Source organism: Papilio machaon, chromosome 18 (assembly GCF_912999745.1).
Source record: "Papilio machaon chromosome 18, ilPapMach1.1, whole genome shotgun sequence".
In the NCBI taxonomy this organism is placed as follows: Eukaryota; Metazoa; Arthropoda; class Insecta; order Lepidoptera; family Papilionidae; genus Papilio; species Papilio machaon.
This window is the reverse complement of record NC_060003.1, coordinates 6,834,278-6,853,196: the sequence shown is the minus strand read 5'-3', so window position 1 is coordinate 6,853,196 and position 18,919 is coordinate 6,834,278. Positions and strand designations below refer to the sequence as shown.

Sequence of the window (18,919 nt, the reverse complement as noted above, 5' to 3'; positions counted from 1 at the left end):
ATTTATTATAGTTAAGTCGTATGTGGCATTTATTATTGATGTTTCCCACCATTATATTTCTTGAAAAATATTCAATAGTTATACTAAAAGAAGCAGAAAGAAAAACTAATTAAAAGCATCCTATAAAAAGAGATTCAAATATATTACTAGTTAAGGACATTACGATCACTTTCCATTGTTTTTTACTTATCTGTCTCAAATGTCAAACTAGACATTTGATTCTGAAACTACCAGTAGTAATATTTTTGCGTATTTTTGGTTCTTAATGTCCCATTTATCATTAAATGCCTTTGATCCTATATTATAATGGCTTATTTTGCATTTATATTTTATTTTAGCCAAACTGTTTAGAAAAATCTTGACAATTTTTTTTTCAATTTACCCATAGATTTATGGTACGCATTTAGTGGCAGAAATGACGCGTTCCCGTGGGATTACTAGTATAAGAATGACACCAAACACTATGATTATATACATTTTATATGTATTCTAGTTATTTATTATAGTTTTTAAGGCTATGGTGTAATTAGATAAATGCAATGTTTCTTTAAAAAGCCATTAATTGTCACTTTTAAATTATTTATTTGTCAGTTGTAAATATAACTTTTGGTGCTAGCAGTTTGTTGTGCAGCTCTCGAGACGCGCAGAATAATCACTTTTGAAAAATAAATGTATTAAAACGATGTTTTTGTTTTTACTTATTGGAACGAAGTTCCTTATCGCGCGTTGTGAAAGGGGGCTTGACGGAAAAAATTCTTACGAAAAGTTGTCACGACACTTTTTGCTATAGTAAAGTATGTTAACGACGAATGAGCGCTACTTCACCATGGCAACGACATGACAATTCATTGACGTGAAAATTCATAGAAATAAAATGTACTTCTTGTGAAGAATTAAGTTTTTTATTCATAGAATAAACATTGGTTCCTTCACTAATTAATCGAAAGGAACTTCGTTCCATCCGGGTGTCCCAACACACCTCTAAAGTTTTTTTTCATTTTCCAGTTAAATACACCTTTAATTACCGTACTCTGATAGGCTTTAATAGTTTGGTTTAATGACACTGGGTTTCATGAAAAAAAGCAGGAAAGGTTTCTATAAGTTTTATTTAAAGGATAAGGGTTGAGTAAATAAAAAACATTTTTAATACTCTCTATAATGAATACATAAATCATTATTTCGTACACAATTATAACTACATACCAGAAAACATTATATTAATTATATTTATTTATAAAACAAGAAAAAAATCCATTAAAAATATATTCATTACATATAAAACTATACGGTTGTATCCAAAATTATTAAAAAAGTATAATACTTACGCCAAATAGTCTAAAATATTATATTATTAAGGTGAACAAACACTAAAACGCAATTGCGTTCAAACGAATAAAGTGTAGGCAGACCTTTATATCTTTTACACCCTAATATATTAAAAGAAAAAAGATACAAACTGTTTTTTTACTATTAAAACTGTCTGGTAGTTTTATTTTTATAATCATTCATTAAATTGGGTTAATTAGAACTTAAATGGGATAAAAGAAAATCAAGAAAGATAATTATCTTTGGGTATAAATCACATAAAAAAAGAAAGTTATTACATAAATATTGGGTATGTACTAATTTGTGTATTACATTTACCTCGTTTGATCAAATTATTGACAAGCGTTTGGTCAAAAAAAAAATTATAAAATCAGGTAAGATTTGCCTGATTCATAATTCCTAATCCTAAAAATACAATTTTTCAATATTAAATAATTTTTCCATTCACCAATCATGATATAATCATATCATTTGTGGTTAAAAATTGTCTATTAAACATATTGATACTAGCTGTCGCCCGCGACTCCGTCCGCGCGCAGTTAAATAATGGGGGGGGGGGTTATGAAAAATAGATGTTGGCCGATTCTCAGACCTACTGAATATGCTCACAAAATATCATGAGAATCGGTCAAGCCGTTTCGGAGGAGTACGGGAACAAAAACTGTGACACGAGAATATTATATATTAGATTATTGTCTCTGTTTTTCCAAAGATAAAACTAGAAATTGCGTATAATTTTATTCAAGGCTTCAACATTTGATATCCATATTAAGATTTTTCATCAATTAGCCAACATATAAGTTATGTAAAATGGTGGTTTTATGCGAATTTGTTTAATAACATAAAATATATTATTAAACAATATAAAACATGATAAAAGTACTCATAATACTACAATTAGTGTACATTATAAATGTGTAGTTTGTCAGGAGCCGTTCCGTTCACTGAGAGGTTTCTTTCCGGAGGCAGGTGCGGGTAATTTTGATGGTTTCTTGAAGTTCATAGAACGATTCGCGTTCTCTTTACATTGCTGTTGTTGACGCTATGAGAAAATATATAAAATATTTAAAAGAAGCTCATTTAAATCTTCATTAAATTTTAAATTACCTGCATAGTATTAAGTTTTAAGGGTTACCAGTGAGTATAAAATTTTCTATATTTTTATTTAAAACTAGCTTTTGCCCGCGACTCCGTCCGCGCGGAATAAAAAAATAGAAAACGGGGTAAAAATTATCCTATGTCCGTTTCCTGGTTCTAAGCTACCTGCCCACCAATTTTCAGTCAAATCGATTCAGCCGTCCTTGAGTTATAAATAGTGTAACTAACACAACTTTCTTTTATATATATAGATTTTGAAAATAAGACAATGGCAACATTAAATTGTGAAGCTGCATTAAACTGATACCTCATTGGTCAAAATATGTAACTGCAAAATGACATTGTTCGTATATTTTTCGACTGGCGTAAAATGCTTGTGGAATCCGCTCACCTGTCGCACATAAATGTCAGTCTCGGAGGTGCACTTGACGAGTGGGGGGTGGTGCGAGGGTGCAGGGGGTGCGCTGTCGGCGGGGGGCGAAGGCGCCACAAACACTACAGCAGAGTCCTCGGAGCTCGACGACTCACAGTCGCTTTGTGTTCGCGTCTCCTCTGATTCAACCATTATGCAGTCATCCTGCAACAAAATGTCACACAAATAGGAAAGCGTCGATGGCTCAAGGGTTAAGCACTTGACTTGCAATCTGCAGGTCCTAGGTACGAATCCCGAAATGTACCAATGTGTTTTTTTGATTTTCGATTTACATATGTACATTTATCTGACGTTCCTACGATGAAGCAAACATCGTGATGCTGCACATATCTGAGAAGAAATTCAATGATATGTGTGAAGTCGACCTGCATTTGGGTTGTTAGGCTCTGAGCCCTTCACTGGGGACGTATAGTGAGCTGATGATGATGAATAGGCAATATGAAACCATTAATGTCAATAGATTCAATTTTTTCTATTAGTTTTGTTTATTCAAGATAAATTTAAAAACATCTGAATCAATTTACAAAATACTTATAAAAATCTTTCAGCAAGTAAGTTAGACTTTAGTGTTAGTGTATAAACGTATTCACATATTTTTTTTTATATCATAAAGTGGCAAACGAGCAAACAGCCACCTGGATTCGCCGAAATAGCTAACAACCGTTACCCATAGACATCCGCAAATGCAGATGCGTTGCCTACCTTTAATCAACGGAGAAGGAGGCGCACAGAAAGAGGATATTTCTAATTCCTATGCATCCCCTCTTCCGCCAAATCCACTTCCCATTCCCATCCTTTCCTAATAAAAAAAGATTATGAAGGGAAAGAGGATTAAAATGAGTCCTCGGGCACCACATTCATAAGACTGTAGTTGGAATTACTTCCACTTGACGTCTGTCTTCTGTAAGGTCGTGGTATTTCATCCAACAAATATTGTTGCGGGATCTACCACTGTTAGGTTATCTGCACTGAACTTCTTTCGTGTTGCTGTTGGGATGTAGAAAGATGCAGCATCACATTGTACCACCAAGGTATATGATAATAATACATACATCATAATTCCGGTTGTTCTGTCGTGTAGCGCGGAAGCGAGCCAGCAGTTTCTGGTGCGGTGAAGTGGCGGGCAGAGTGCGCGGGTAGTTGTACTGCGCACGAGCAGGTGTACCACCTGTACATTATACAAATATTACATCTCATTCTACTGTAATTTATCTATTGCTAAGAACTACATAAATAACCACTAAAACAATTATGCAACTGTGACTCTTCAATGCAGAAAATGTACAAAAGCCACATAAAAACATGTTGAAGCTCATATTTATTGGTTTAAAAAAAGAACGAATAAAAAAATAAAAGGTTTTTGATGTGAAACGTCTATAGGATCACTTGAAAACCGAATCGTTGGCGTGGCGACGCTTGCCATGGCAACGGGTCGCCACGCTATACTGAGATATACATATATATATTATTATCATTATCATTATTAATATTTATTTATTTATTTAATTATAATATTTAATATTTTATGCACATTACTTGTACACACACGATGTTTCACATCTGCCAGGCGTCCCATGACGGCTCACATTTTTTTAGCTATAAATATTTCAACATTATTTAGGGAATATTTTAAGGCAAAGTTTAATCATTACCAGTAGGCGAGTAAACTTTGTACTCTTCTTTGAGACATTTCTCCTCCACTTCCTCCTGTCTAGTCATCTCCTCTCGCAGCGCAGAGTAGAAGTTCTCAGCCTCCCTCTGAGCTGCTGAGAGACGCTCGCTCTGAGTCATCTGATGGCTGTTGCTGGACTTCTCCAGTGCGGCACTACTTGTACATACACTGGATACTTCTTCTATAGTCCAAGTGGTGTTTGACTGAAAATTTATTTAATAAAATTACACTAGTTTTCTTATAAAATTATTTAAATTATTACATTATACGTTTTTTTTAATATTTTTATTTATATACTAGCTTTTACCCGCGACTTCGTCCGCGCAGAATAAAAAAAAATGCACACAAGATAAAAAAGTTCCTATGTCCGTTTCCTAGTTCTAAGCTACCTGCCCACCAATTTTCAGTCAAATCGATTCAGCCGTTCTTGAGTAATAAATAGTGTAACTAACACGACTTTCTTTTATATATATAGATAAAGATTGTAAAGTAGCACATGACCAAGCAGCCACCTGAGTCGCCGAAATAGCGAAACCGCCCATAGACATCCGCAATTGCAGATGCATTGTCTACCTTTAAACAGAAATCAGGTAGCGAATATTTTCACCGTCCTATGCGTCCTCTCTTCTGACAAATCCACAACCCCTTCTCATTCTTTTCTTATAAGAAAAAAGTGGAAAGGGAAATAGAACTAAAATTAGTTCTTTGGCACCAAAAAATTAACATTAATTCACACATTAAAACCTAATACCGTTATAATATAGTTGAAATTAACAATAAGACTAACGTGTCTACATTTGTTAAGACACCAAATAGTACAAATTTGTAGTTTTTTTTAATAATATAAAAAAAAAAACTGTGATATATATAATATTGAATAGCTGTTTCTATTTTAATAAATAAAATACTTACATTTATATGTTCTAGCATTGAGGTAAGGGCCTGGTTGCAGTTTAGTGCCGCAGTTTGTATGACAAGTTCCACATTGTGGCACACCTGCTCCGATGCTTGCTGGTTGTTTGCTATCATCTCCTTGGTTTCCATCTGTAATTATATGTATAAGCTTTTGCCTGCGACTTCGTCTGCACGGAATTAAAAAAAACTTTATGTGTGTACACTACTAGCTGTGCTCTCGACTTCGTCCGTGTGAAATACTGTCTTGGGGTAGCATTTTTTTAGGCTAATAATTTTACTTAACCAAGGTGCTATGCTTTGATGTATGGATGTAGAAGGACCGCGCCAAATGTAGGTCCTGGGTCTCTGCCTATCCCTCTTACAACCCCTTTTTCGAGTTAAAATGTAGCCTATGTTCCCTCAGGCTCTAGCTATATACAGATAGATAGATCCAAATCATTTAAATCGGTTCAGTAGTTTTGGCATGAAAGCGAGACAGACAAACAGTATTACTTTGACATTTATAATATTATTAGTAAGGATGTTTTACATCTGTGTCAAATTTCATCAAGATCTGTTGAGCCATTCCGGAGATACCTTCAAATATGCAATTATAATTCAAAGGTACCAGATGATTATTAAAAAAAAATAGAGAAAGGAAATAGACTTTTGAATTATTATTTTTTGAGTTATCTAATGTTTTGTACAATAAAGTAATACATACCTCAACTTTATCTTTGGCGCATTTTACAACATCCATCATTTTACTCTTAACTTCTCCGACTACATTCAGAATGTTGCCACTCAAAGAATCTACCTCCGTTGATACAACATTGATTCCTGAAAGACAAGAGTTTATATTTATGTATTTTTTAAGTCTAATTTTCTATAAAAAAAAGGAAAATCACTTCAAATATTAACAGACTCAGGTGAAAAATGTTTTTCACGTTGTTAATAGTAGTATTAATTGAAACGATTTTGACAAATGTGGTTATTTTAATTTAAATTAGCATTATTTTTTATTTACCTTCATCAAAAATTTGTTTAAAGTTCTCCACTTCTTTCAAACACTTCTCTACTTCTTTTTCATTCTCCTTCATATCCACATCTAATTCTCCACTCTCTTGTTCATTTAACCTCAGCAATGCTTCATGCCATTCCAAATTATGTGATATATTCTCTTCCATTTTTCTTCTTTGTTCTTCTATTTTAGTTAACCTAGACTTTAACCTCTCTTCTAAAGCGATTCTTTCTTTCTTAACATGTTTCGCGATGCGTTCTTCTAGAAGACGTCTCTCTTCTTCCATCCATTCAGTTAAACGGAGCTCCATTTCTGTCCTTTCTCTTTTTATATCTTCCAATTGTTCGTTTATCTGTCGCTCGATGTTTGCTTTATCTTCCATTATAAGCTGGAATGTAACAAACATATTAATTAACAAATATCATTAAACATCATCATCATCATCAGCTCACTATACGCCCCCACTGAGAGGCTCGGAGCCTACCCCAAATTAGGTGTGACTAGGCCATAGTCAACCACGCTGACCAAGTGCGGGTTGACTTTACACATATCATTGTATTTCTTCTCAGATATGTGCAGCATCACGATGTTTTCCTTCACCGTAAGAACGTCGGACAAATGTACATATGTAAATCGAAAATCACATTGATACATGGCGGGATTCGAACCCAGGACCTGCAGATTGCAAGTCAAGTGCTTAACCCCTGAGCCACCGACGCTCTATAGTGTATTTGTGAACTTCTAATTCTTTAAAAAAAGTAATTGCTAGTGAATTTAACATCTTAAATCGAAACATATCTTTAGTAACACGAGTTCAAGCAATGAAAACCCACGTTTAGATTAAATAAAACAATGTTAACGTACCGCAATCCGTGCATTAATAGCAGCGTTAGTGCGGTCTGCGTGCTCACGTCGTGCGGCGCGCTGGCGGCGAGCTGACGTCACCTGCGTCTGCGCACCTCCCTGCACACACTGCGCGAACTGCGTCTGCCCACTGCGCAGTGCGGACAAGCTCGCGCACATGCTCGTGTACTGTCAACATATTCATATACACTTACTTAAGTATAATTCTCCGCTTCATGTATGCTAAAATAAAAAATGCATTCAAATCTTTCAAAGTCAAATTTTAAAGTCGTTACTGTATAAAAAAAGGCACTCTGTCTTAGCACGAATCATCATCATCATCTTCACCTTATCCCACTTACATAGGGTCGGTGCACCAGGTTTCCGTCCTCCAAATCAATCTGCCGTCATCTCTATTGTCACTCCCTTCTTAATCATGTCATCTTTCACGCAATCCATTTATCTTTTCCTAGGTCTTAGCACGAATATTAACGAGAATTTTTTTTTTTAACTTTATCGACAAATTTTGTAAATATGTATCGGGTGTAAAGTAGAACAAAAAATCTCACGTTACGAAAACACATGTCACAAAAATTCATGATAAACCCTCAGTTATCTCTTTCAAATTAAAATAGATTCCATCTATTGTTACAAAACATCTCACCCATTGGTTCAGATACGTAGCCAGCGGTGTTTGCAGGTCAAGATGTGCAGCAGTGAGCAGTGCGCCAGTAGCTGTGCCAGCAGCTCTCTGCAGCGTGGCCTGCAGCAGACCAGCGTGTGTCTGCAGCACCTCGCGCACCTCGCGCTGCTGCTCACTGCTGCTGCTGTCTAACTCTGCACTCAGCTCACTCTGCACTGCTGACATCTGGAAAGTTACAAATAATATTTATCCACACTCTTTAATATGCTACTAGTTGTCCGCGACTCCGTCCTGATTTAGTACATTATCTGTGCCAAATATCATTAGGATCTGTTAAGTCATTCGGGATAAATATCCGTATAAATAATCGCATTTATTATAGTAGTAGTAAGATTATAAATAGGTAAGACTTATTTGTTTGCAATGAATAGACTCTGAAACTACTGAACCCATGTAAAAAATTCTTTCACTGTTGGCAACAACATCTGTTGCACGAATTGTCCGGCTCACAGAAGATTGGCGTCAAATGGAAGTAATTCCGCGTTTCGTCTGATGAGTGTGGTGCCGGAGAACTAATTTTAGTCCTCTTTCCCTTCCCACACTTTTCTCATAAAGAAAGGATGGGAAGGGGAAGTGCGAATTCATGTGGCCGCTTGCTCGTTTGCCAACTTGTAATATAGAAAAAAACATTTCCCGGTGACATATTAAGGTATATTTATTACAAGATATTTTTTATTACGCGCGGACGAAATCTTGATCAACTGCTTTATCAGATAAATTTTAAATAGATTTAAAATAGAGATCCAGACACCTTTGTAAACGGCATCTCAACATAAGCTAAATTTTAGGTAGTATTTAATTGATTAACGGCTTTTCAATCCTACATACATACCTTGTTCATAGTTTCAGTTGCTTGTGAGATCAGCTGCTGCAACCTCGTCCTGTTGTCTGCACAAGACTGCAAGCTCTCCGCAGTGTGACTCTCTATTAAAAACTTGCTGTTAGATTTATAATAATGTATTCTAAGAAAATACTTTTATATCTTAAGTCTACGATATCTATTCAGTAACTATCAATAAATATTACGGACAGTCTCTTTTTAAAGTGTTTATAGAATATTGCACTGTTTGGCAACATACAATAAAGAATTGTTAGGATTTTGACGAGTACTGTAGTGAGTCTAAGTCCTGTTCACATACAAAATACTCGCTTATTATAGAAGCGCAGAAAATCAAGTTCACACAATTACTAAAGCAACTGAATGTTCTGGAGTTGTTTTAAATATTTGAACCGTGTTACATATACACTTACAAGTTGACTTCACTATATTTATATTTCATAATTATTAATTATAATAGATATAATAGATTAAGCAATTCCATTCCTCACTTCGGAAGAAACATAGCATAGTTAGTAATAACTTTTAATTTATAATTCTTTATAATTAAATTAAATATAATAATAAATCTCGGTTTGTTTTTTGGAAATTTCGGTTGTGGCAAACATAATTACCGTCACTGTTTATTTGTATAGTAAACTAGCTTTTGCCCGCGACTCCGTTCGCGCGGAATAAAAAAAATGGACACAAGATAAAAAAGTTTCTACGTCCATTTCCTAGTTCTAAGCTACCTCCCCATCAATTTTGAGTTAAATCAGTTCGACCGATCTTGAGTTATAAATAGTGTAACTAACACGACTCTCTTTTATATATAAGATAAAGATGTTTGTACATACGTAGAGCGTGTTGCATATCTGCGAAGGTGTCTGCGAGTCGTGCGATTAGCGTATCCGCAGCACGCGACATTTGTCCGCGAACATGAGTCGCCGCGTTCAAGTACGCGCTACGCAACTCCAAGTTACTTTGTTCCACAAATCTGATAAAGACAAAATTATAAATCACATACACATTATCTTTACAACATTTTAAAGAATAATACGAAGCGAAATCTCACATTTTTTTAATATAAGTGGCATAGATCAAATCTCCGTCATTTGTATATTTATCTGATGTTCTTTGAAAGAATATATGTACATATTGCCAAATAAATTTAATGATATGTGTGAAATCAACCCGCACAGTCTACATCAGAGATCCCCAAACTATTTTGGACAAGTAACCCCATTTCCAAAACGAACCTCAGACCCCCCCCATGGCTAAATTACCTAATTTTTAGATTAATCCCCTTATTCATAATGGTCCGCTAACTTAAAACAGCTGCTACAGAGTGTTATTTTTCATTCTGACTTAGGACAATAGAAGAAGACAGAGTGAGAATTAGCAATGCTTTAAGTTAGCAACTATTATTAATAGGGGTCGATTTTTAGAGCTCGTCGACCCCCAATATCACTTCCACTTCCCATCTTTTCCTACTAAGAAAAGAAAGAGGACTAAAAATTAGGCCTCCGGCACCACACTCATCAGACTGTACTTGGAATTACTTCCACTTGACGTCTGTCTTCTGTAAGGTCGTGGTATTTCACCAGGCGAGCTGATCAATTCGTACAACATTAAAGGAATACTAAACCATGATTGTACTGACTTGCGTTTATCAACGTTATCATGTAGACAGTGTAGATGTGTGGTGACCATGTCAGCGACCGCGAGGATGTCAGCTGCGCGCGCACTCAGCCCGCTCTCTGTGCGCTGGTGACATGACACCAGGTGCTTCTGCTCCTCCACCTCCTGCTGAGTACTGTGCAGCATCTGAAAATTATATACAAGTCACAATTCACAATAGTGGAAGTTAATTAAAAAGCAAGAAGTCTTAAGTCAAAAAAATATTTTTATTTTTTTTATCTATCTATCTATATATATAAAAGAAAGTCGTGTTAGTTACACCATTTATAACTCAAGAACGGTTGAATCGATTTGACTGAAAATTGGTGGGCAGGTAGCTTAGAACCAGGAAACGGACATAGGATAATTTTTATCCCGTTGTCTATTTATTGATTTTTTTATTCCGCGCGGACGGAGTCGCGGGTAAAAGTTAGTTAATTATAAAATTTATATGAAAATTAACCATTTATTTATTTTAAGAAACCTTCTAAATTATATTTAGGTTTAGGTTTAAAGTATTTATACTCAAAAAGACAAACAAAAAGACACTTCATGACAATATCACACACTATACGTAATAAAATATGGTCACCGTTTTAGTTGTTAATTTACTTTTTTACAACAATCTAAAATGTATTGAGCTAGCTTTGATTTAAATTGATTACATGAACGTAAAATATATATTATACATATCCCTTTCAATAATATAATACAAATTTGTATATTTCTTATATGCAAAAATAATATATATACAGTGTAAACTCTTTATAACGTTATCCTTAATAACAATAAACTCCCTGTAACGTTGAAGTGAGCCAAACTTGGTTGGTTTGCATTAAAACCCACATATTGAAACACTCTTTATAGCGATACGCCATTCTCTATTACGAAGAAATGTGTTCATATTTGTAGACAGTAAATATTTATTATCAGTATTATTGTTTATGTTATGTTAACTTGAGAATTTGGTTGTTTTTTGTTCACTCCATATAACGATAACTCTCTATAACGACCAAAAAATGTTCAGTCCCTTGAGTTTCGTTATAAAGAGTTTCCAATGTATTTATAAACTCACATTTTTAGTTTCATCAAGTTTATCTTTAGTACTGTTCAATATATTCTTAGTCATGTTGAGCTCCATCTGCTGACGCTGCAGCTCCTGACCCTGACTGTTGAACATGGACTCTATTCTCTCCCTCTCTTCTTCCACCGATCTCTTCCTAAGTAGGAGTTCTTGTATGTCTTTCCGCTGCTCCTCTTGTTTCAACATTATCTCCGTGAATGTCTCATTGGCGAGGTATACACCTGAAAATTTGTAATTTTTTTATATTTATACGTATTTAAATTAATATATTAACTAATACGATGAAAATAATCATCTAAACTAATATTATAGACATATGATTGAATCCTAGTCTTATCATTGTATACTAGCTTTTACCCGCGACTCCGTCCGCGCGGAATAATAAAAAAATAATAGAAAACGGGGTAAAAATTATCCTATGTCCGTTTCCTGGTCCTAAGCTACCTGCCCACCAATTTTCAGTCAAATCGATTCAGCCGTTCTTGAGTTATAAGTGGTGTAACTAACACAACTTTCTTTTATATATATAGATTACAGTAAAATTCACAATTTCCTTTATCAAACCACACATTGACAGAAGAAAAATCTCAGAATATAAAAATAAGATACATTTATATCTTTTATTTTTATTTCTAGAGTCAGATGTTTAATAAACGATGGATGGATGTTTGTTTGAAGGTATTTTCGGAACAGCTGAACGAATCTTGACAAAATTTGGCACATATATAGAACATAGTCTGAAAGAATACATAGGGTACTTATAACTTTTTTTTTTAATTCCGCGCAGACGGAATCGCGGGTGACAACTAGTAACTTATATCTCACCATTTTTATCTCTAGCAGCCTGTAAATCTCTCTTGAGCCTGTCGATTTCCTCCGCGTACTCTTTGAGTATGGCTTTCTTGGTCATCTTCTGATTGATCTCGGGCTTGTTCTGTATATTCTTGGCGCGGTTGGCGTACTCCAGCGTGCTCATCGTCTCCTCCAGGTCCTTGTGACCCGGGGATACGGTCGCGATGATGGACGTCTTTGTACGACCACCTAATGACTCTTGTAGGATGCGGGTTAATTTTGATTCCCTAAAAAGATAATAAAAAAATTAAGAAAAAAACAATGGTTCAGCCGAGTTCACTTCAATGTAGCTAGACCCAGACTAACTAAGAGAGGCAGCATCCAGCGTGTGAGGGAGGAAGGAGTGAGGAAGGAAGGAGGAAGGAGGGAGGAAGGAGGGAGGAAGGAGGGAGGAAGGAGGGAGGAAGGAGGGAGGAAGGAGGGAGGAAGGAGGGAGGAAAGAGGGAGGGAGGGAGGAAGGAAAGAGGGAGGGAGGGAGGAAGGAGGGAGAAAGGAAGAAAGGAAGGAGGAAGGATAAAGAAAGGAGGGAGGAAGGAAGGAGGAAGGAAGGAGGGAGGAAGGAGGGAGGAAGGAGGAAGGAAGGAGGGAGGAAGGAGGGAGGAAGGAAGGGGGGATGTGCCAGTACCTGTAGGGGATGTGGGGATGTCGCTCGACGAGGGCGGTGATGACGCGGCCGAGGGTGAGCAGAGACTGGTTGATGTTGACACACTCGCGGGCGCGCTCCCGCTTGGCGGGGTTGTCGGAGCCCGCCTTGCTGATGTTCTCTGAGCCCGCGAGGTCCACCAGGTTCAGTTTGCCGATCTTCACCAGCTCCTCACCCTCGGGGCTGTTCTCCTTCATGTGGATCACGATCGTGAACACCGTGTGAGAACGACTGCGAACAACATGAACCAGATAATGTAACGTTATTTATTCTGGCTTTCAATTACGTAAACAAATTTAAGTTTATTTATTAAGTTAATAAGTACTATGAAAAACTGTGAAATAGTAATAATAATAAATGATATGAAGATTTTTTCAAACTTACTTAAATTAAATTTACTACTATATATCTTACTAATAATATAAATGCGAATGTTTAGACGGATGGATGGATGTTTGTTTGAAGATATCTCCGTAACCGCTGTACAGATCTTGATGAAATTTGACACAGATATAGAACATAGACTGAAAAAACACATAGGCTACTTATTAAGTTTTTTTTAATGCGGGGACAGAGTCGCGGGCAACAGTTATTATTAAATATATATACAGTCGAACCTGGATGAGCGGGAAACCACTACAAGCGAAAATCATTGTCCCAACGGACGACCTCCATAAGCGAAAAAATCAAGTTAGTGAGACCTGTATAAAAAATATAAATATCACGGTTCTTTGGGCTCTCGTTTATCTAGGTTCGACTATATGTTTTTATTTATAGAAAATTAATTACTACATTAACGTAATTTAAATATGTCAAACAGAATAACAAAATGTACTAAACTATAACACAATTGTTGCATACATTTTCTACATAAATTCTAAGACACTTTGCATATGCTTCCTCAAATGAACATTGCAGTAACCAAAGGCAATATTTAAAAAAAAACTATTATTTTCCAACGAGAGGAAACATAAACAAGTTTTATGTAACACAATATATGTACAACTTACAAACGCTTCGAGTTTAGCTTTTCATTTGGATTGCTGCAATGTTCAAAATAAACTTTGTCTTAACATACTAATATTATAAATGTGAATGTATGGATGTATGGATGTTTTTATTACGTATCTCCTAATACAGCGAAACGGATCTCGCTGAAATTTAGCATAAATATACGAAGTTTTTTTTTATTCGACGTGGATAAAGTCGCGGGCAACAGCTAGTTTGTATATAAAAATATTTATTACAGTTAACAATGTGAGTTGGAAATTCAAAATGAAAACGACAACCAAATAAGATAATTCAAAAATAATTTTTTTAAAAATTAAATTAAAAAATTGACTCAAAATTATTGTTATACAGAATTAGCAATTGCCTACTATTTCATGTTAATTTTTTTTTAATTTACTAATAAAATTTCGGACTTAAAAACAAATTAGTAATATAGCCTATGTCACCCGAATATAGCATTCCTAATAGTTAAAGAATTTTTCAAATTAATACATTCGGAGTATATTCAATGCAAACAAACAAACAAATCTCTATAAAATTATAATTAAAATTATAATTAAAATTATAATTTTAATATAGATAACTTAAAATAAAATGATTTTTATTTAATTATTATAATTCACTCACCTTGACTGTGCATTCATTAGTGTGGAGGCGACTCTCTTACGTTCTTGTCCTTGCGCCATTATTTTATATACTTCATTTTTATTATACACCTGTAAAATTCAAATAATTTTTAAGAAAATAATTTAAAGAATCTTTTTTAAAAACAACTCGATACAAGATATCTTACTAATATTATAAATACGAATGTTTAGATAGAAGTTTGTTTGAAGGTATCTCCGGAACGGCTCAAAGGATCTTGATGAAATTTGGTATATATGTAGAAAATAGTCTAATTAAGTTACTAATTAAGTTTTTTTTTTATTACTCGCAGACTGAATTGCAGGCGAAAGCTAGTTTAAAAATAACCGCCAAAATATTTAATTCAATAAATTTTTCATCAACCTTTATACATTCCAATTATGGATTCAAACGGTTCTAAATTAAAAAGGTTTATGATGTAAATTAAAAAGAAATTCTTATCCCAATACATAACTTTGTATTTTTTTTTAATTATTTTTATAAAATTAAATATAATTTATTATATAAAAAAAGAAACTAACCGTAATCTCCTCCAAGCCATTAACAATATTTGATCCTTTCCTCGTAACATCTTCGTAGATCCTCAATTTGGAGTTATCTTCAGATGTGGAGAGTAAGTCAAATAACTCTTCATTGTATAACTCTAGATATGAGACACGGACAGTGTACTCCGTATTAGTAAGTCGGAGCTCGTCAAATAGCTGGCTGAGTGCACGAGGAATGATGCCAGCCAGGGGATCCTAAAGATGTACATAAAATCTCCTCAAAAGACAAGTTTAGTATCACTTAATTGTAATTTTTTTTACGGAGATTTTTTTTTGGATTAAAAAAAATTGTTTTAAATAAACTTTAACTCTATAGGTATTTCTTACTAATATAATAAATGTGAAAGTTTAGATGGATGGATGGATGTTTGTTACAAGGTATCTCCAGAATGTCCGGGTGTATCTCAAAGATGTAAAACACAGTATGGAAGAACACATAGGTTATTAAGTTTTTTTCATTTCACCCGGACGAAGTTGCGGGCAACGACAAGTAAAGTATATAAAAGAAAAATCTATTTTCTGTCAATTTTACAACAATGATAAACATTTCATTAACCTTGTGTATAATAAAAATCTGTGTTAATTTCTTTTTTATAAATACATACTTAATTCAAGATTAAAATGTTAAATGTAAAAAACTTACATCTTGCCAAGTTGTCTCATTGCCGGTGTTCTCACCGACCATAGTATGAGTCTTGCCAGTGCCGGTCTGACCGTAGGCAAATACGGTACAGTTGTACCCTGCCAGCACCTCCTCTATCAGAGGACTCACTACCTCTTGGTATACTTCAACCTGGTGGAAAGATATAAGGATATATATTTATTCTCGAAAACTTATTGGGATTATATATAAAAGTAAATTTTAAGAAAAATTTAATGACGAAAGGAAAAAGTTATTATCAAAGATGGCACAATTTAATTTTTATTGACTTGACATTTCCTCTTCCTTTTTTTTTTTTATATAAGAGAAGGGGGCAAATGAGCAGCGGGAACACCAAGGTGTTCATTGACGCCCATGGACATCTGCAATGTCTGCAAGTCGTACTAATTAACTAAACTAAAGGCTTTCAGTTTATTATAAAGTTACAAGCCTTCACTAAAAATTCTTGACTAGTTGTTAGTATTTGTTTATTTTTATGCATTTCAATTTTGATATAATTAATTAAAATTTCTTTTACCTGTTTAGTATTAGGACCAAAAGCTCTGTCAAAGGTGAACCTCTTGGTGTGAGCAGTCTGCTGCGACTGACGGACCACCACTTCCCGGCCATTGACAACTTCCACCACACCAAGAGATCTGATATCTCTCTCTCGCTGGTTTAGAGGTCTGAAAGTTTTTTTTAAATTATTGAAATATAAGCACATTGTTTTTTCAGCTCGAGAAATGTCGACACTTTTATTATGGGAGGCAAAGGTCCAATTTGGATCACACTTTAGAGAGATTTTTTTATTTTAATATTTTTGTAATAATTTCATTCCACGAAGCTCTTGGTTTATATTACAATATGTTTCATGAGAATAATTCAATGGCAGAATTAGAATCAACAACCATATCATTGGACATCCCTACATTAACCTTTGGACTATTAGAACTTCTAAATTTCTTTTGATTACTTTCTGTCCATTTATTTTGTATGTTATTTGTTACATTAATTTCTCAAGTCGTAATGTGTTGTGATTTCATGTAATAGGTGCAATAATGAGCAAGAATTCGTCTTTAATTTGGTGCTCGGACATCAATTATGTTTGCATTAGCATACACATACTTGCACGTAGCATACATATTATCTAATTTACATTCAAAATGATTGTGGGGTGTTTTTAAATCGTGAAAACTCACATTATATATCAATAGAGAGAAACACAAGTCCATAACAACGCTGGGTTATGCTTTACTTAAATAGCACATTTAAGATGTTAAAGGGCATTCAAATTCGACTAGTTCGAGGTAAATACTACTTTCAGTTCATTAAATAAATATGAGCAACAGTATTTTACAGTTATTTTTAAATAAAAATTGTATTTTTACCTCAAACGAACAAACACTTGAATGTTCTGATTCTTTTCTTTCCTGCCTCCTTTTTCTGACGTCATCTCGAGGCACTATTTCGAAAACACTTATCAAATAATGCGTGCACCAATTTTACGACACAAATTATGTAGAAAATATATAAAAATCCGTCAAAGTTCATAAAATATCAAACGATATTCGTTAAAGTTTTAGACAGCACTTATACGTTACATCGAGATTCAAACAAATTCAAATTTTTCGTTTATGTCAGTGTTGCCGCTGTAAAACAGTTATGTTTGAAATTTTATTGCCTCACCTAAAAGGTTTTTGGCCATTTTACAGTTAAATAAAATTGAATCGAATGAGACAAAAACAAAATACTTAAAAATTACATCCTCGAAGCTAAAAATAAAATGGTGTTTTTAATTCGTTATCATTTAAAATAACCATCATATTTTTAATTAAATTTTCGAATGAATTTGTTGTTACTGCTAGGCGCTAGATGGCATATAAATTAATTAGCTTAGCAAATGTGTGATTTTTTTTTTAAAAGGTAAATAAAACAAAAAGAAAAATAACTTTGCATATTTCTCAAAAATAATATATTTTAATTCCAAACCATTGTACCTATATTGCTATCTGCTTTAAACAACCGCAGCCGACAAAGCATGTTTCGTTTGGACAAAGCCACTAGATGGCTCTTTTCTAAGTTCTCCGTTCTTGCTAACCAAGACGCAGATTCAAGGTTCTAAATTACAACTAAATCAAATCAGACTCAATAAATAACTTTGTGAGTTATGAAAAAATCTAAGTTGTATGCAGACTCTTACTTCAAAATGGTTAAATCTTCTTTCTGATTCAGTGTTTTCATTTTAGTTTGAAAAATATACACCAAGAGATTGTATAAGTAACGGTTACGTGCGGCAGTTATAATTTATTCAGATTTATCCTTCCTCTTCTGAATAGTCATTTCAGCCTTCTCTAATGTAAAGGTCGTGGTAAAAATTGACGCTTCATTGCTAGTATGTAATTAAAGGCTCTCGGGAAAAAAAAAAGTTTATATTATTTTAATTCATTACTTGACAATTTAACAAAAACGATAAATAACCGATATTTCGTCGTGCAAAATATCGTGCTACTTATGTTGATAATAAAAAATAGAGCACATAAACGAGTAACGTCATTATACAAAGAGTTTTTGCGAGTGTACAGCACTCATTACATCGTTTCCTCTTGTGCTTTCTTGAAGAAAATTAAAGAGTCGCCGCATTAATTCTACCCGTATGTCTGTGCGTTTTTGCGGCAGTTGGTAGCGTTATGGCGGCCCTCTCGGGCACTTTTTGCCCTCCAACAGAGCCGAGTTCCCAGACTCGGCCCGACCGACAAAAAGTCGGCCGAGTCGCCGAGCCGCGAGCACGGGAATCTTAGTAAAAAACTCTTAACTCCACTCAATAATTCGCGTCGCGATGAAATACTATGAGTTCCTCTATGTTTTTACTTTTTAAAAGTTTTTTTTTCTTGCGCGCAATTTGCATCGGTCCCGACGTCGGCCATTTTGTAGTTTTTCCCGAGCGCGGCCGTTTCGAAATGATGGCGCGTTCCGAAAATTGTTGCCAAGTAAAAAATATGGAATGTGTGCTTA

General features: G+C 34.6%; 1 protein-coding gene across 1 annotated transcript; it reads right to left on the bottom strand.

The window, feature by feature from the left end:
* Positions 1–2,113: 2,113 nt before the first annotated feature.
* On the bottom strand, positions 2,114–17,509 carry LOC106710295 (kinesin-like protein Klp61F). The gene is made up of 20 exons (XM_045682193.1): positions 17,296–17,509; positions 16,446–16,593; positions 15,911–16,060; positions 15,244–15,462; positions 14,705–14,793; positions 13,049–13,297; positions 12,397–12,650; positions 11,563–11,792; positions 10,471–10,634; positions 9,665–9,804; positions 8,823–8,914; positions 7,952–8,155; positions 7,309–7,476; positions 6,451–6,832; positions 6,148–6,263; positions 5,442–5,573; positions 4,510–4,732; positions 3,910–4,025; positions 2,816–3,001; positions 2,114–2,368 (listed from the first exon to the last, which is right to left on the bottom strand). The coding sequence occupies exons 1-20, from the start codon at positions 17,358–17,360 to the stop codon at positions 2,252–2,254; spliced, it is 3,444 nt and encodes a 1,147-aa protein (XP_045538149.1). The 5' UTR covers positions 17,361–17,509; the 3' UTR covers positions 2,114–2,251.
* Between the last annotated feature and the right edge of the window lie 1,410 nt (positions 17,510–18,919).

Coding starts and splice junctions, on each gene's coding strand:
- LOC106710295 (XM_045682193.1), bottom strand. CDS start 17,360: ATGACGTCAGAAAAAGGAGGCAGGAAAGAAAAGAATCAGAACATTCAA. Junction 8,156..8,822: donor CAACTGAAACTATGAACAAG/GTATGTATGTAG, acceptor GTAACTTTCCAG/ATGTCAGCAGTGCAGAGTGA. Junction 4,733..5,441: donor CAATGCTAGAACATATAAAT/GTAAGTATTTTA, acceptor ATAAATTTTCAG/TCAAACACCACTTGGACTAT.